Genomic DNA, 14,033 nt, shown 5'->3' on the forward strand with positions numbered 1-14,033 from the left:
CAGTTTCTCCACTTTAAAAAAAAGAAGTACCAACCCGAATAATTATAGCACTAATGTATAGTTGACAAAATGTTCATTATTGATAAATCGGAGAAATATGCAATATTTCATAGACAATGATGTAAATCAGATACTTAAAATCATGTCAAACATAGCAATTCAAGAAGCAAAAGTAAATGTTGAACTTTTGAATAAAAATTTCACCTACAAGTTATAGCCGGACAGCATTTGATTTCATTGAAAATTCAAACTCATCTTCAGAACCAATATCATTTGAATGATACAGTCTTGTGATGCACAGTTCATTATTGTATTGTGTTCTGTCATAAATTAATTTTAGGTGGTCTTTGTTATTCTGTGGTTCAAATGTTGAAATGCACTATTATATTTTTTATTTGTCTCTGTCCTGAATGATATTGCATTTATTTGTACTGCATTATTATCATGTAATGTTGTCATTTAAGCAGTATTTTTAACATTTCAATATAAGCGGGAGGTTTGGCTAGCCACAAAACCAGGCTCAACCCACCATTTTGTCTTAGAATATCCTGTACCAAGTCAGAAATATAGCATTTGTTATCACATAAACCATTTCTATGTAATGCACGGTTTGATTTTGTAGCAAGTCAGTTTTTCTGTTGTTCCGTTTTGATTCTTATAGCTGATGCGTTTCGCTATGTGTTGGTTTGTGTCCTGGATTTGTTTTAGTAAAATCAATTATGACTATTGAACAGCGGCATACTACTATTGCCTTTATTTACTTTTATAAATCAGTTCACAAATTTCACAAATGTAAAAGAACTTGCAAACCTAGAGCTGTTTTATGTCAATCTGGCCATGGTGTTCATCTCTCATGAAACGCTATGAAAAAGGTATACAAACCACTGAAAAAAATGAACAAAACATGTCAGCTCAATCGTCACCCAGATGTAACACTTTTAACTTTGAAATAAAGGTTATAAAGACTTAATCTCAATAGGAACTTTCACTCTAGCAAAAACTATAGTATTGGAAGAAATATGATGCAATGCAATGGATGCAACGTCAATCTTTATAAAATAGAAAATAGATGTGTCAACTATGATATGACTCATCCTCATTGTTTAGAATAAAAGACTGACCAATATTTTGCATGCACTAGGCTTGAAGAACACAATTGTCATAAACTCAGAAATTTTCGTCAAACTGAAGTAAACAAACATCTTATAATGTCCATAGCTTAGACACCAACAACTGTGCTCCTGCACACCATGCATCAATATCTTAAGAATACTCTTATAAAAAAAACACATATTCTGATATACGATAAAACCTTGTATTAATCAAAGTTATGGAAATCCCTCATGGAAAGATTAGAAGAGTAGTTTGAAAAATTTCATATTAAGGTATGGTGGTGGAAAATGATCATTAATAAAGCACTTTTGCTGAAAATTGCATTAACAGCAGGTCTTTAGAAGGAAAAGTGCTTTTCCAGTATGAGAATAAAATGAGCTCACTTAATTAAATAATATGGGTCTCTTAATTTGCACAATTCTATTTAAACTGCAGTTTATATCTTATTTAAAAAAAAAAACAATTGCAAATCAAAAATTCTTCTAGTAAATGCTTCCAACTATCATTGTAAGACATAAAATCTAGACCAACAGCTAAGAACTTTAAAAGTGTCAACAAAAATAATCTAAATATATTGTTTTGTGGCATTTTGTAAGTTGAAAAAGAGGTTATATGACATTGAAGATTAAAAGTTGTTGCCTTTTGATCAATTTTTAAAGTATTTCTCAAAACAGCATTGAAAATGTACTTTTTCAACGTAAACAAATAAAAAAACTTATTTTATTAGAATTTGGATAATTTCTTGATTGCAAAAATATATATTCACTTCTAATAAAAATTTCAAATTACTAAAATAGACTGTTTCAAGCCAATTCCTGATAATAATAAAAAATAAGTGAACTAATCTAAATTGTTGATTAATTACAGATGATTATTGGAAATTTATCAAGTAAATTATAGGCCTTACTTAAATAGCTTTTATATATTCATATTTTATATTCATATTTTATTTTTTTAAAAGATCTTTTTTATCAATTGATCATTTATCTTTCAGACATAATTTACAGAATCACTTTATGTATTGTAGATCCAATCTAATTAAAAACCGATCTCTCATCGCTCCTGTTTCTGATATGTCGCGTGGGAGATCTAACGAAACCCGCTTTGAGGTCACATGTGAGTGACCTCGTAGGTGTGTCTTTTTCGACCAATGAAATTGAGTCTTCCACGATCTTGGAAGTTTAACGTAAGGCAAAGGGATGTAACTCATTTTATTTACGACAAAATCGTCAGTCAAAATAATTCATAAACTTTTTTGATTGGCTTATTAATAGGTCGTCAACTCATTTGCATATCTTTATAAATTCATAACTTTTAGTTCACTCACATGTGACCTCAAAGCCGGTTTCGTTAGATCTCCCACGCGACATATCAGAAACAGGAGCGATGAAAGATCGGTTTTTAATTAGATTGTTGTAGATCAAAAGTAAAAGCCAATAAATAAATTTATCAACCTTATATATATCAAACATCTAATATATACATTTGTGTATTCAATTATGAGGTCAAATATTTGTATATTGAAGTTGTATATTGAAGGTTCAATTATTTAAGACTGAGGTTGATGAGAAATGTGGTCAATTTGATTGACAGTTTAGGAGGTAGGGCATTGAAATTAAAGGTCCACCTGGTCTCTGATTGTTTGGTGATAATGACAGTTGTCAGTCATAATAGTATTGTATGAATACCCAATTACCTAATCAAAATGTTATAAAATAAAAAATCGCTGCACATCAACACACCTTAGTTACATACATTCTTAGATGAACTGCTCCAAAAGTATACCAATTTTTTCAGTTCATATGTGTATTATGTGCACCTACATGAGAACTGTAGGGAACTATATTTCAGTGTGAATACATTTAGTAACAGTAGCTAACCTGTCTTGTTGTAAGGGAGGCCAGTGCCTAAGTAAAGATTTAGAACAAGTTCTAATCTTTCCAAAAAGGAAACGCAAATATTGAGCAAGATAATAGAATTACCAACCTTAGAACAAAAATATGAAAAGAAAGAGCGAAAATTAAGAAAGCAATGCCGAATGAAGATATGAAAGAAAAAAAACAAAGATAATGGATAGATTAAATAAAGCGGAAATAAGAAGCAATTAACTTGGAAATACAATTAATATACATCGCAGATCAGAATATAGCGAATATCAATGCATTCTGCAATAAACAGCTATTATCCAATACATTGTAAATCTAGAAAGATCAAAGATGAGGAAGATGAACTGATTATTGGTATAAAAAGGGTCACAGAATTTGTACAAAGTAAAATTGAAAGCAAATTGAACAAATTAGAATAAAATAATCATGCAGATCACAACTTTCAATCTGGTGCATATCATCAATACAATCATGAAAGACTTAACTACTCCAATAGTTACTGGAATACTACAATATCAAAACAACTAGTATCAGAATTGATACCAAGGATATAATGAAGACTCTTCACTATACCAAAATACAGAGTTGACCCAAAATATCTGCAGATGGAGACAATCTTTTTCAAATCCTACACAGAAATATGCACACATAAAAAATAACCTCAAAACGAGTGAATACTCTGCAGGTAAAACATTGTAAAATATCAAATTCAAATTCAAAGAAAGAAAAACAGAAAATCCCAGAAAAATGCATATAGCACAAACTTACTTCAAAATTAAAATCAAAATTCTAAAAATTCTCTTATTGGACATTGCTATATTATCCCCAACTTCTCAACGAAGTTTTTTTTAAACCTGGCCAGCCTCACTCCCAGGAGATACAGGGAGCTGAATTTGTAAATAGCGAGAGAGATGTGAAAACAAATACTAACTAGGTGCTCCGCAGGGCTCAGCTTAATACAACCGCAGACGTCGAACCCTGAATAGTTGGGGCAAGTATGGACACAACATTCAAGCTTAAAACAGCTCTGAATTTGGATAGTGACCAAATTTTTGACATATAGGTTTCTTACACAAATCAGATGTCAAGATCTTACAAATCTACTGCACAATATTGTGCAACTGCCACCTCCATTTTTTTGCAATTAGTCAAAAACCTGCCATTTCTTTATACATAATTTACAAGTAGTGTAAGGGAGGAAAATCTAAACATAACCAATATTGTATGTTAAATGTTCTTGAATTACCTCCCTTACACTGCTTTTAAATGGTCTTAATGGGTTGTCCATTGACCAGAAAAACCTAGTTTTTCCCCTTTTCCCCCCTAATTCCAAAGCATTTTGAGCCATAACCCCCCAAAGTCATTACTTACTATCCCTTCATTGTATGGAAACTTGTGGTATCATTTCAGAGAGATTTATCACAGGCACTTGTCTCACAATGTTTTCCCCCTATATACATTAATATGTTATATACAAAACAAATGTCAAGATCTTACAAATCTACTATATGTTATATTAAGGTATATAGGGGGAAAAAAATATTCTGAGACAAGTGCCTGTGAGATTTATACACTTAAACACAAGTAATTGTTTGAAAACTACAAAAATGCTTATTTTGGGCCCCTAATTTCAAAACTATTGGGACCATAACCCCGAGCTTCCTTTAGTGGTATTGAATCTTCTGGTAAAAATCTATAAAGATCCATTCACTAAAACTAAAGTTATTGTCTGGAAACTAAATGTGTCTTCCTATAACACAGACGATGACTTGATAGCATTATACGACGCAAAAAAAAAATTGTGGTCATATAAAAACTGAATATTTTAGATTTTAACTTTTAACTGTTTAACCTGTGCTACATATTTTTTTTAAAGAAACAGAAGATGAAAAGACACTATCTTTATTAAATGAAATTAACGACAATCTTACTTGAGTTGACAAAACAGTTGATAAATAAGACCTATTCCCCCTATACAAATGCTTAGGGGCTATGATGGCACGGCTATTTTATCCTAAAAAAGATTTAGAAACTCTTATAACACCTTCTGCTACAGGAAATGAAATGTGCGGAGAACCTAATCTGATCATCCTTTCTGCTCATTTGCCTTGAAAAGGTAATAACCATTTGAGTTAATTTCAAGACTGTATTGCTCAACTACCGGTACATGGAATAGTCTGTACCTATAAACTTACCCATCAAATTCTTATTGGTGGTAATCTTTATGGATATGTTGTAATTGGTCCATCTTCACAAAGAAAGGACTCTATCAATGGACTCATGGTAGATCATTCTTTAGAAAGGAAATATACTGGTTGCACATTTATACACTCTAATGGCCATGCTATCACTGATTATTTCTAATACCAGGATAAATACAAACATTCTGTTCTTAATTTCATTGAATTTTCAAGAAACTAGAAATAAGTGATGTCATTATCCTATTGAAATGGTCCATCAACATCATCATTGTTTAAAGCAGCACAAATCAATCAATATTACTTTCAAACCAAAGATTAAATGAGAGAAAATTGATAATCAAAGATATGAAAAAAACATCAACAATAAACATTCAAATAGGAAATCTGAAATTAAATATCTTGAAGACATACGGTAACCCCAGATATGAAGATTGGCAGAAAAAGACAGAAACTGCCAGTTATGAATGAGGAAATTTAAGATGCTCTCAAAAAACAAGAATCTTGTATTCTTTGAATGGGAAATAAATGGTAGACCATATACATATTTGAAAAATAAAACAGACCGACAACACATGCTTTAAGAAAAGTATGTACATAAGAAGTTGCTAAAAGGAGAATATGTGAACGCCAAAATCTGATTGACACTATCTGATAAAAAAATGTTTCACAATATCATTAAAAATCAAAGAGGAAAAGATATCAAGATATATTAACCAATTAATTGTTGACTGTAAGATATTCTATAATGGAGATATATAAGATGACTGGAGCACTCATTTTCATCAACTTTCAAAGAAAAAAACAGATACTTATTATTACATGGAATATATTGATAGATGCCATGTGATGAGAAAAACTTACTTTGCCCTTTGGGCTAGGTGAACCAAACAGAGATTTTAATCTTGATCTATAGTCTCTAGACAACAATCTTGTAGACATGGTGAGCAATACTGGACCTTTAAAGAGTCTACTTTTATAAAATCAAAGATGGGTCATTATAGAATTATTGACATAAAATCAGTCTAGTTATGGCAATGGTTTTCCAACTTCTGAATTAAACAAGAATGCATTTGCAGGTATTCTGAGAATGATTCCACTTAAATGATATGGACATGATTCATCTTAAAATGGTAGAATTGTGAGAAATTCCCAGCTCCCCTTTTTAAACAAGTGACTAAACAACATATTAATACATTTTTTCTACACATGCTAATTTGTATGGATGCAACATCATCGACAATGACTTGTCAACACCTATTGTTGCAAGAAATCCAAGGGGTACAATCAAAATCACATGATGGATATAGACACACCGGAAGTAACAGTCGAGCAGACCGCTTGAAAGGTAAGTAGTTGTATTCACTTGTTTATATCAATAAAATTTGATAAATAAGGTAGTGCACTGAATGTCGGATACTATGTAGTTTTGAAATACACAATTATCCTTGCTGGAAAGCGTGCAGTTAATGCTAACACTTCGACACAGTTCCAAAATTTCACCAGATAACACACACACCTCGTATGTTTTTATAACAAAATTTCTGAAAAGTCAATGTTATGGGAGTTTTTAGTGGAAAAAGAATGCATTTTTTAATTCATCATCTTCAATTTTGATTTAATCAATCAAATAATTACGATAAATGGTCGTTTGACAGGAGAATAGCCGATTTTCACAAATGATACCACACACACCCCATTAATTTAACGGATAACACACACACACACAAACCGAAACTGAAGGTATGTACAAAGTTTCAAGCAAAGTCAAATGATGTATTTTACTACATTATACTAAAAACATAAGAACAGTTTAATATAAGCCTTAACCTATATAACATTTTAATTGAAAAGCAATCTCTCATCGGTTTAATTTTCTTATATGTCGAGTGGTGTATCTTACAAAACCTGGTTAGAGGTTTTAAAAATTTATACAAGTGAACTCGGAATGGTGTTCTGTTCGACAAATCATTTTGCAGCTTTCACGACCTTGATTGTTTATCGAATGTTAATCCAAGGGACTTAACGCATTTGTATAACGAAGGGCGAACAGGTTTGATTATGTCCTAAAATTAAAAAAAAAAAAATCACAAGTCGCACAAATGTTGCAGCAAATACTAGCCAAAATTTCATTATTTATACGAGATATACTTAAATAATGAATGGTTTAGACTATAAACTCATGAAGACAACCACTTAATACGAACTGCATGTCAGGATGATTGTTTGTTTTTACGTTCTTTGCGATTAGCTTAAATAATGTGTGTGTGTTATCCGTTGTTTTTTTCAGTGTGTGTGGTATCATTTTTGAAAATTGGATTTTCGACAATAAACCAAGCGTTTATCGTAAAAATTTTATTGCATGAACCAATAGTAGTGTGTTGAACTGAGACATGCATTTATTTTGCCAAACAAATCATAAAGAAAACAATTTTATGAAATTTTGATTAAAAATATTCAAAGTGTGTGGTTATCTGTTGAAAAAATATTGTGTGTGTTATCCGTCGAAAATTTGGAACTGTGTCGAAGTGTTTGCAATAACTGCACGCTTTCTATCAAAAACAATTGTGTATTTTAAAACTACATACTATCCGACATTCGGTGTGCCAACTTATTAATCAAAATTTAATTGATATAAACAAGAAAATGCAACTACTAACCTTTCAAGCAGCGAGTTCGACTGTAACTTCCGATGTGTGTATATCCATCACGTGATTTTGATTGTACCTCTTGAAATCAGAGGAGGGTAAATACCAGATATTTCACTAAGAAATATAACACTGAAACATATGTAACAATAATTTTTATTCCAAATCTACAACATTTAAAGTTGCACCACTTGATTTAAATGCAAAACATTAAAAGGTTAAAATGCTAATAATCATTTATTTTGTATTTAGAAGCAATGATTAACAAATTACAAAACAAAGGTAAATGTAAATCTAAAAACTTCATATGACATAAAATTTAAAGAATTGGTTGATACTGAAAATTCAAAAAACATTGTGAGGCTTTTATTAATGCCAATAATTCACCCTAGGTGTGTATTGTAATTTTAAGATACAATATCTGTATACAGTTTTTTTGGCCCCTAATTCCAAAACCAATTCCAACTTTCCTTTAGTGGTATTGACCTTCTGGTAAAAATGTATAGAGATCCATTCACTATAACTAAATTATTGTCCGAACACTAAATGTGTCTTCGGACGATGATGCAGACGAAGATACAGACGACAACGCAGACAACATGATACCATTATATGACACAAAACATTTTTTGCAGTCGTATAAAAATCACAATAATAAATACACACAATAATTTATATATTTACAATACTGTGGATTTTATTTTCGTGGACACCAATTTTTGAAATTGAAGAAAAACTATTTTTTCATAGATATATGATTTCCTGGATTTGCCAAAGTCTGCATACAATCCTACATTTCAACAAAGTACATAAAACTACATAAATAAATTATATACAACATGCATAGACGTTAATAAAATCTTTGCTTTATTGCACTTTTTTTTAAGTTATAACTAATATAAGTTTTCTATGAAAATGCATGCACAAAACACAACTGAAGATGAGCATTTTCTCCAACCATAATAGCATTCTGGGAAAGGTTTTATCTTATGCAAGTCTCTATGTAAGAAAAGAAAAAGAGAGCTTACCAATGGTGAACTTTTATACCATATCAAACTCATTATCATTTTAAAAAATATAGACACGAATAATATTAAAGCCACTTTTATTTGTTTTCATTAGGGAAATTAATTCTAAATCAAGAACAAATTATGTTGCTTACTTGAAACAATATCTTTCTTCAAGTAATTAAACAAATTACTTTACACAAAAAGTTTATGATAGCACCATGCTTCACAAGTGATAACAGTTTTCACTGCAAAGTTAGCACTTAAATAGAACAATGGACTATGTACTCAATTATTCTCTGGACATAGTGAAACCGTATATATTGAATTTGAATAACACTTAAAAGTTAAATTTATCATTGTCAGAATATCCTTGAACAAGAATGTGTCCAAAGTACACGGATGCCCCACTCGCACTATCCTTTTCCATGTTCCATGGACCGTGAAATTGGGTAATAATCTAATTTGGTATTAAAATTAGAAAGATTATACTATAGGGAACATATGTACTAAGTTTCAAGTTGATTGGACTTCAATTTTATCAAAAACTACCTTGACCAAAAACTTTAACCTGAAACTCCCACTTTCATTTTCTATGTTTAGTGGACCGTGAAATTGGGGTCAAAAGTCTAGTTTGGCTTCAAAATTAAAAAGATTATATCATAAGCAAAAAGTTTACTAAGTTTCAAGTTGATTGGACTTCAGCTTCACCAAAAACTACCTTGACCAAAAACTTTAACCTGAAACTCCCACTTTCATTTTCTATGTTCAGTGGTCCGTGAAATTGGGGTCAAAAGTCTAATTTGGCTTTAAAATTAGAAAGATCATATCATAAGCAACAAGTCTACAAAGTTTCAAGTTGATTGGACTTCAGCTTCATCAAAAACTACCTTGACCAAAAACTTTAACCTGAACGGACGGACGCACAGACGAACGGAGCCACAGACCAGAAAACATAATGCCCCTCTACTATCGTAGGTGTGGCATAAAAACAGCTCGATTCTTAGAACAGTCATTAACAAAACGCAGACAACATTTATATTTAAATAATTACCATGTATATAACATTCCTGATGACAATTTGAATTAATACTATAGTATCTATTTGAAGTGACTTATAGGTCCATTGGGACGGGTGTTATTTGAAATATTTCAATATTGTACATATTTTGTTATACACAATGTCACTATAATAAACATATTTGTATTGTATTGTATTGTAGTATGATAATCATGAGACATTCAGGAAACGTTCAATAGGCTATTCTTCATATTGTGAAAGTTAGGAAATACATGTTCTATAAATACAAAAAATGTGTAAAAATAATTAACTAACACATGATATCTAGATATTAAAATATAAGCCATGCTGAAATAGGAATGAACCAGACATTTATTTTAAATTAAAATTAAAATATCAATCAGTATAGAATAAAGGATTGATTTTTCTTGTAAACTAATGGGAAACTATGCCCTATCATGATTTTTTTATTTCGTGTGAACTGTGAAGAGAGTTTTATTTTTCAATAAGATTTATTGTAGCTCTCCAAAGTAGTTTTTCCATTCTCAATTTTATACTGTAAAATCAGAAATTATTGTAGCCATTTGCCGTACAAATGTATAATCTATCTTTAACCTAATGAAAATTTATGAGCACATGGCTTATGAAAAGAGAATAATTGTAATTATTATTATTATAATCATTTTTCAGTTTCTAAAAAAAAATTTACAGTACTCATGGTACTATTCACAAAGTAATTGATCTTGATAAAACAGTTGCAAAAATCAATAACTTTATATAGACAATGAAAGACAATGGGTTCTGAAATTCTTAAAAAATATAAAGTCTTTCTAATAATAAGTGAACACAGTCACTCTTTATTGAACAAAACTATGCTAAATATCTGTCTTGAAGGTACTCATAAAAGATTCCAGTAGAGTTAAATGAAACCTGCCTTCATAAAGGCACTACTAGAACATTCCAGTGGAGTTAAAAGAATCCTCCCATCTAACAGGCACTCTTAAAACATTCCAGTGAAGTTAAAATAGTCCTCCCATCATTCCACCATATTCCTCATCCTCCTCTTCTCCATCATAGTCCTGATCCATAATTACATAGGCTGGCCTGTTTTCTTTTGGTCTTTCCTTTTTATCCTTGTCTAGTAGTCCATAAAGTTGTCGTATATTGGCTCTTTGATCAGTTATTATATCTGGTGATAAAACTCCACCATCCACTGACTTCTCGTCACTCTGAAAGTAATATCATTGTTTACATTATATATATTCTTATCTTTTGAATAATCTGTATTGTTATACATTTATCAGAATGAATTTTCAGAGCAAATTTTATATAAACAATGTCAAAGTGGATATTATACATTTATTCCCTATGCCGGAGGGAGATATGAAGATTTGTTCACCCAAGAATATTCATATTTCACAAGGGCTCTGCCTGAGGGAAATATGATTTTTCGAGGGTGTGCAAATCTTCATATCTCCTGAAGCAAAGGGAAATGAATGTTTTATTCCACTGCCTATGCTTGGGTTACTATCAATACATTAAATATTATTTTGCATACATTTTTCTTTTTATATCTGCTGTTTTTTTTAAGTTAAACTAAACACGATATATCCATTGATAAACAGTACGGATCAAAATTTAATTATTATTATTTTTGTTTTATCGTCTGACATAAATTTGAATATGATAATGATTTTTGCTATCGCTATTTTAAAAGAAGAATAAGAAGTTCAAAATGTTATGAACATTAACCGTGCATAACGTCGTACAATTTAATCCTGACAATTCAGAGGGTAATATGATCCTCAGAATGGAATATGAAGATTTGTTCAATGACACATGGGATAGTCTCAACCAATCAAATATTGATTATACTATCAATATGTATAAACAGAGGAATAATATGATTTCTATCATTAGTTACACAAAGTGGAGTCTAATCTTACTAATTTACCGCAGCTACAAACATAGTAATACAGAAGTTAACAGCATGCCTATTTCATATCACAGTAATATATTTTTTTTTTCTGTTAGCTGATGTAATGTTATATTACTGAAAAATTTATATCTTTTTAATTGTACATAAGCCACACATGCAATGGCATGTAATAGTAAAAGTTGATACTAAGTGCAGAAATAGGAAGATGGATAGCAGAGGTAAACATAAATAAATATGGCATCTACCAAAGTTAAAGTCATTTATGATCCAATGGTATGTTACAATATATTCACTTGTATTCAAATGTAACAGAGTGAAACTTGAAGTGTTTTCTTTCACCAGATTATCAATCTGAATATTTACTGTGTGTGGCTGAAGCCTATATATTCTCTGATTACACCAAGGTAAATCAAAAGACCAAATGTGACAATAACAGCTGATGTTTATTTTACCATTTTTACAGTTTCTTTCTGTACAGTGAGTGCATAAGGTTTAAATTCTTGGTCTGTTTCTCTACATTTCATGGTAACACCCTGTTGCTGAAGAACTTGACTACATACTGGATGTTCAAATCTCTCCTACAAATACACAATAAATCTTAAAACGTAGTCACTCTTATGAATAGAACAGTGTGCAGGATGAATTGAATATAGCAATTTCAAAAATATTATCTGAACATTAAGGTCTGGAGCAGACATGTCAGTAACTGCTAGTAGTCCTTGGTCAATTTATGTATCATTGTCATTTTGTTTAGTTTCTTTTGTTACCTATTCTGACATCGGACTCAGACTCCTTTTGAACTAAGTTTTACTGTGCGTACTGTTGTGAGTTTGTTTTTTCTACATTGACTAGAGGTATAGGGGGAGGGTTGAAATCTCAAAAAAAACATGTTTAACCCCGCCCCATTCTTGCGCCTGTCCCAAATCAGGAGCCTCTGGCCTTTGTAAGTCTTGCATAATTTTTAATTTTTGTTTCTTGTGTATATTTAGGAGTTTAGTATGACGTCCATTATCACTGAACTAGTATACATTTTTGTTTAAGGACCAGCTGAAGCACACCTCCGGGTGTTATCTGCTCTTTGGTCGGGTTGTTGTCTCATTGACACATTCCCCATTTCCAGTCTCAGTTTTATTTAAATTTTTATCCTTAAACAATTCTAAATTAAGTCATTCAGATTGTTCCCTTAAGTGAATTTTTAAACAGATATTTATCTTGAACAATCCACCTGATTCCACCATTCAGGACAATGAGTTCATATGGGAAAACCTTTGTTCAATAGTTACTTCTTTTTATATACTGGTAGCTAACAAATCATAAAAGATTCAAAACTACAAATAACATTTCCACACTCTTTTTAAAAAAAGAAAAAATCTTTTATAGTTTTCAATAAATTGATGATACAACTCAGAAAACCAAAATGAATTAGATGATGTAAAAATGTTAAACTCACACCACATAACTGTAGAATAGTTTTGACTGTAGAAGACATTTGAACAGCATGCTTAGCTCTAGTTACAGCTACATACAGAAGATTCCCTTCATCCATATTAATTTCTCCTAGAAAACATGGAAAATATTATTTACTTTTAAATATTTCTTGAATTTTAATAGTGACATTCAAAGAAAGCATAAAATGTAAAAAACATTAGGTATAATAGGTTTATGCATGGATATTGGATTTCTTTAAATCTTAAAAATCATTCATGCTTGAGATGGATTCCACATTATGTTTATATCTTGTTTGTCTTTCTTTCAATTTTCTTGCTGGATAACAAATGAAATTTCTAGATTTATTAATGGAAATAAGACCAAAAACTAAAAGCAGTTGCCATCTAAGCATTTTGTTTTACGGGTAAACTAAAGCTTTCCCATTTATCCTTACTGTATCTTTCTGAAAGTTACCAAAATGAAATGTGGTTTTTGGAAATATACTATAAATTATGCACTGGGTGTACTTATTACATACTGGCATAAGCAAGAATAGACTGTGATATAAATTATACACTGTGTGTTTATTTATTAACTGATCACTTACTTGCATTGGCAGGCATAGCCTGTGCTATTTCTGGTACATGTCTAAACAACATCTGTAAGATAGGATTAACACCATAATCGTCTGTTACTCTGACTGTACTAAACTCTAACCCCTTGGCCTTGTGAGCAGTCGACAATATAAAATCTGAAAAGAATATACATTTGTTTTGTGTCTTAGTGGAAATAC

General features: G+C 30.9%; 1 protein-coding gene across 1 annotated transcript in view; it reads right to left on the reverse strand.

The window, feature by feature from the left end:
• Positions 1-7,989: 7,989 nt before the first annotated feature.
• Positions 7,990-14,033, reverse strand: part of LOC139515080 (F-box DNA helicase 1-like) — a 28,043-nt gene continuing 21,999 nt past the window's right edge. The window contains exons 16-19 of the mRNA XM_071304644.1: positions 13,848-13,991; positions 13,263-13,369; positions 12,265-12,390; positions 7,990-11,102 (exon numbers count right to left, since the gene is read on the reverse strand). Of these exons, the coding sequence (XP_071160745.1) occupies positions 10,893-11,102; positions 12,265-12,390; positions 13,263-13,369; positions 13,848-13,991 (587 nt within the window). The 3' untranslated portion in view covers positions 7,990-10,892. The remainder of the gene's footprint in view (positions 11,103-12,264; positions 12,391-13,262; positions 13,370-13,847; positions 13,992-14,033) is intronic.

The sequence above is a fragment of the Mytilus edulis genome, chromosome 1 (assembly GCF_963676685.1).
Source record: "Mytilus edulis chromosome 1, xbMytEdul2.2, whole genome shotgun sequence".
In the NCBI taxonomy this organism is placed as follows: Eukaryota; Metazoa; Mollusca; class Bivalvia; order Mytilida; family Mytilidae; genus Mytilus; species Mytilus edulis.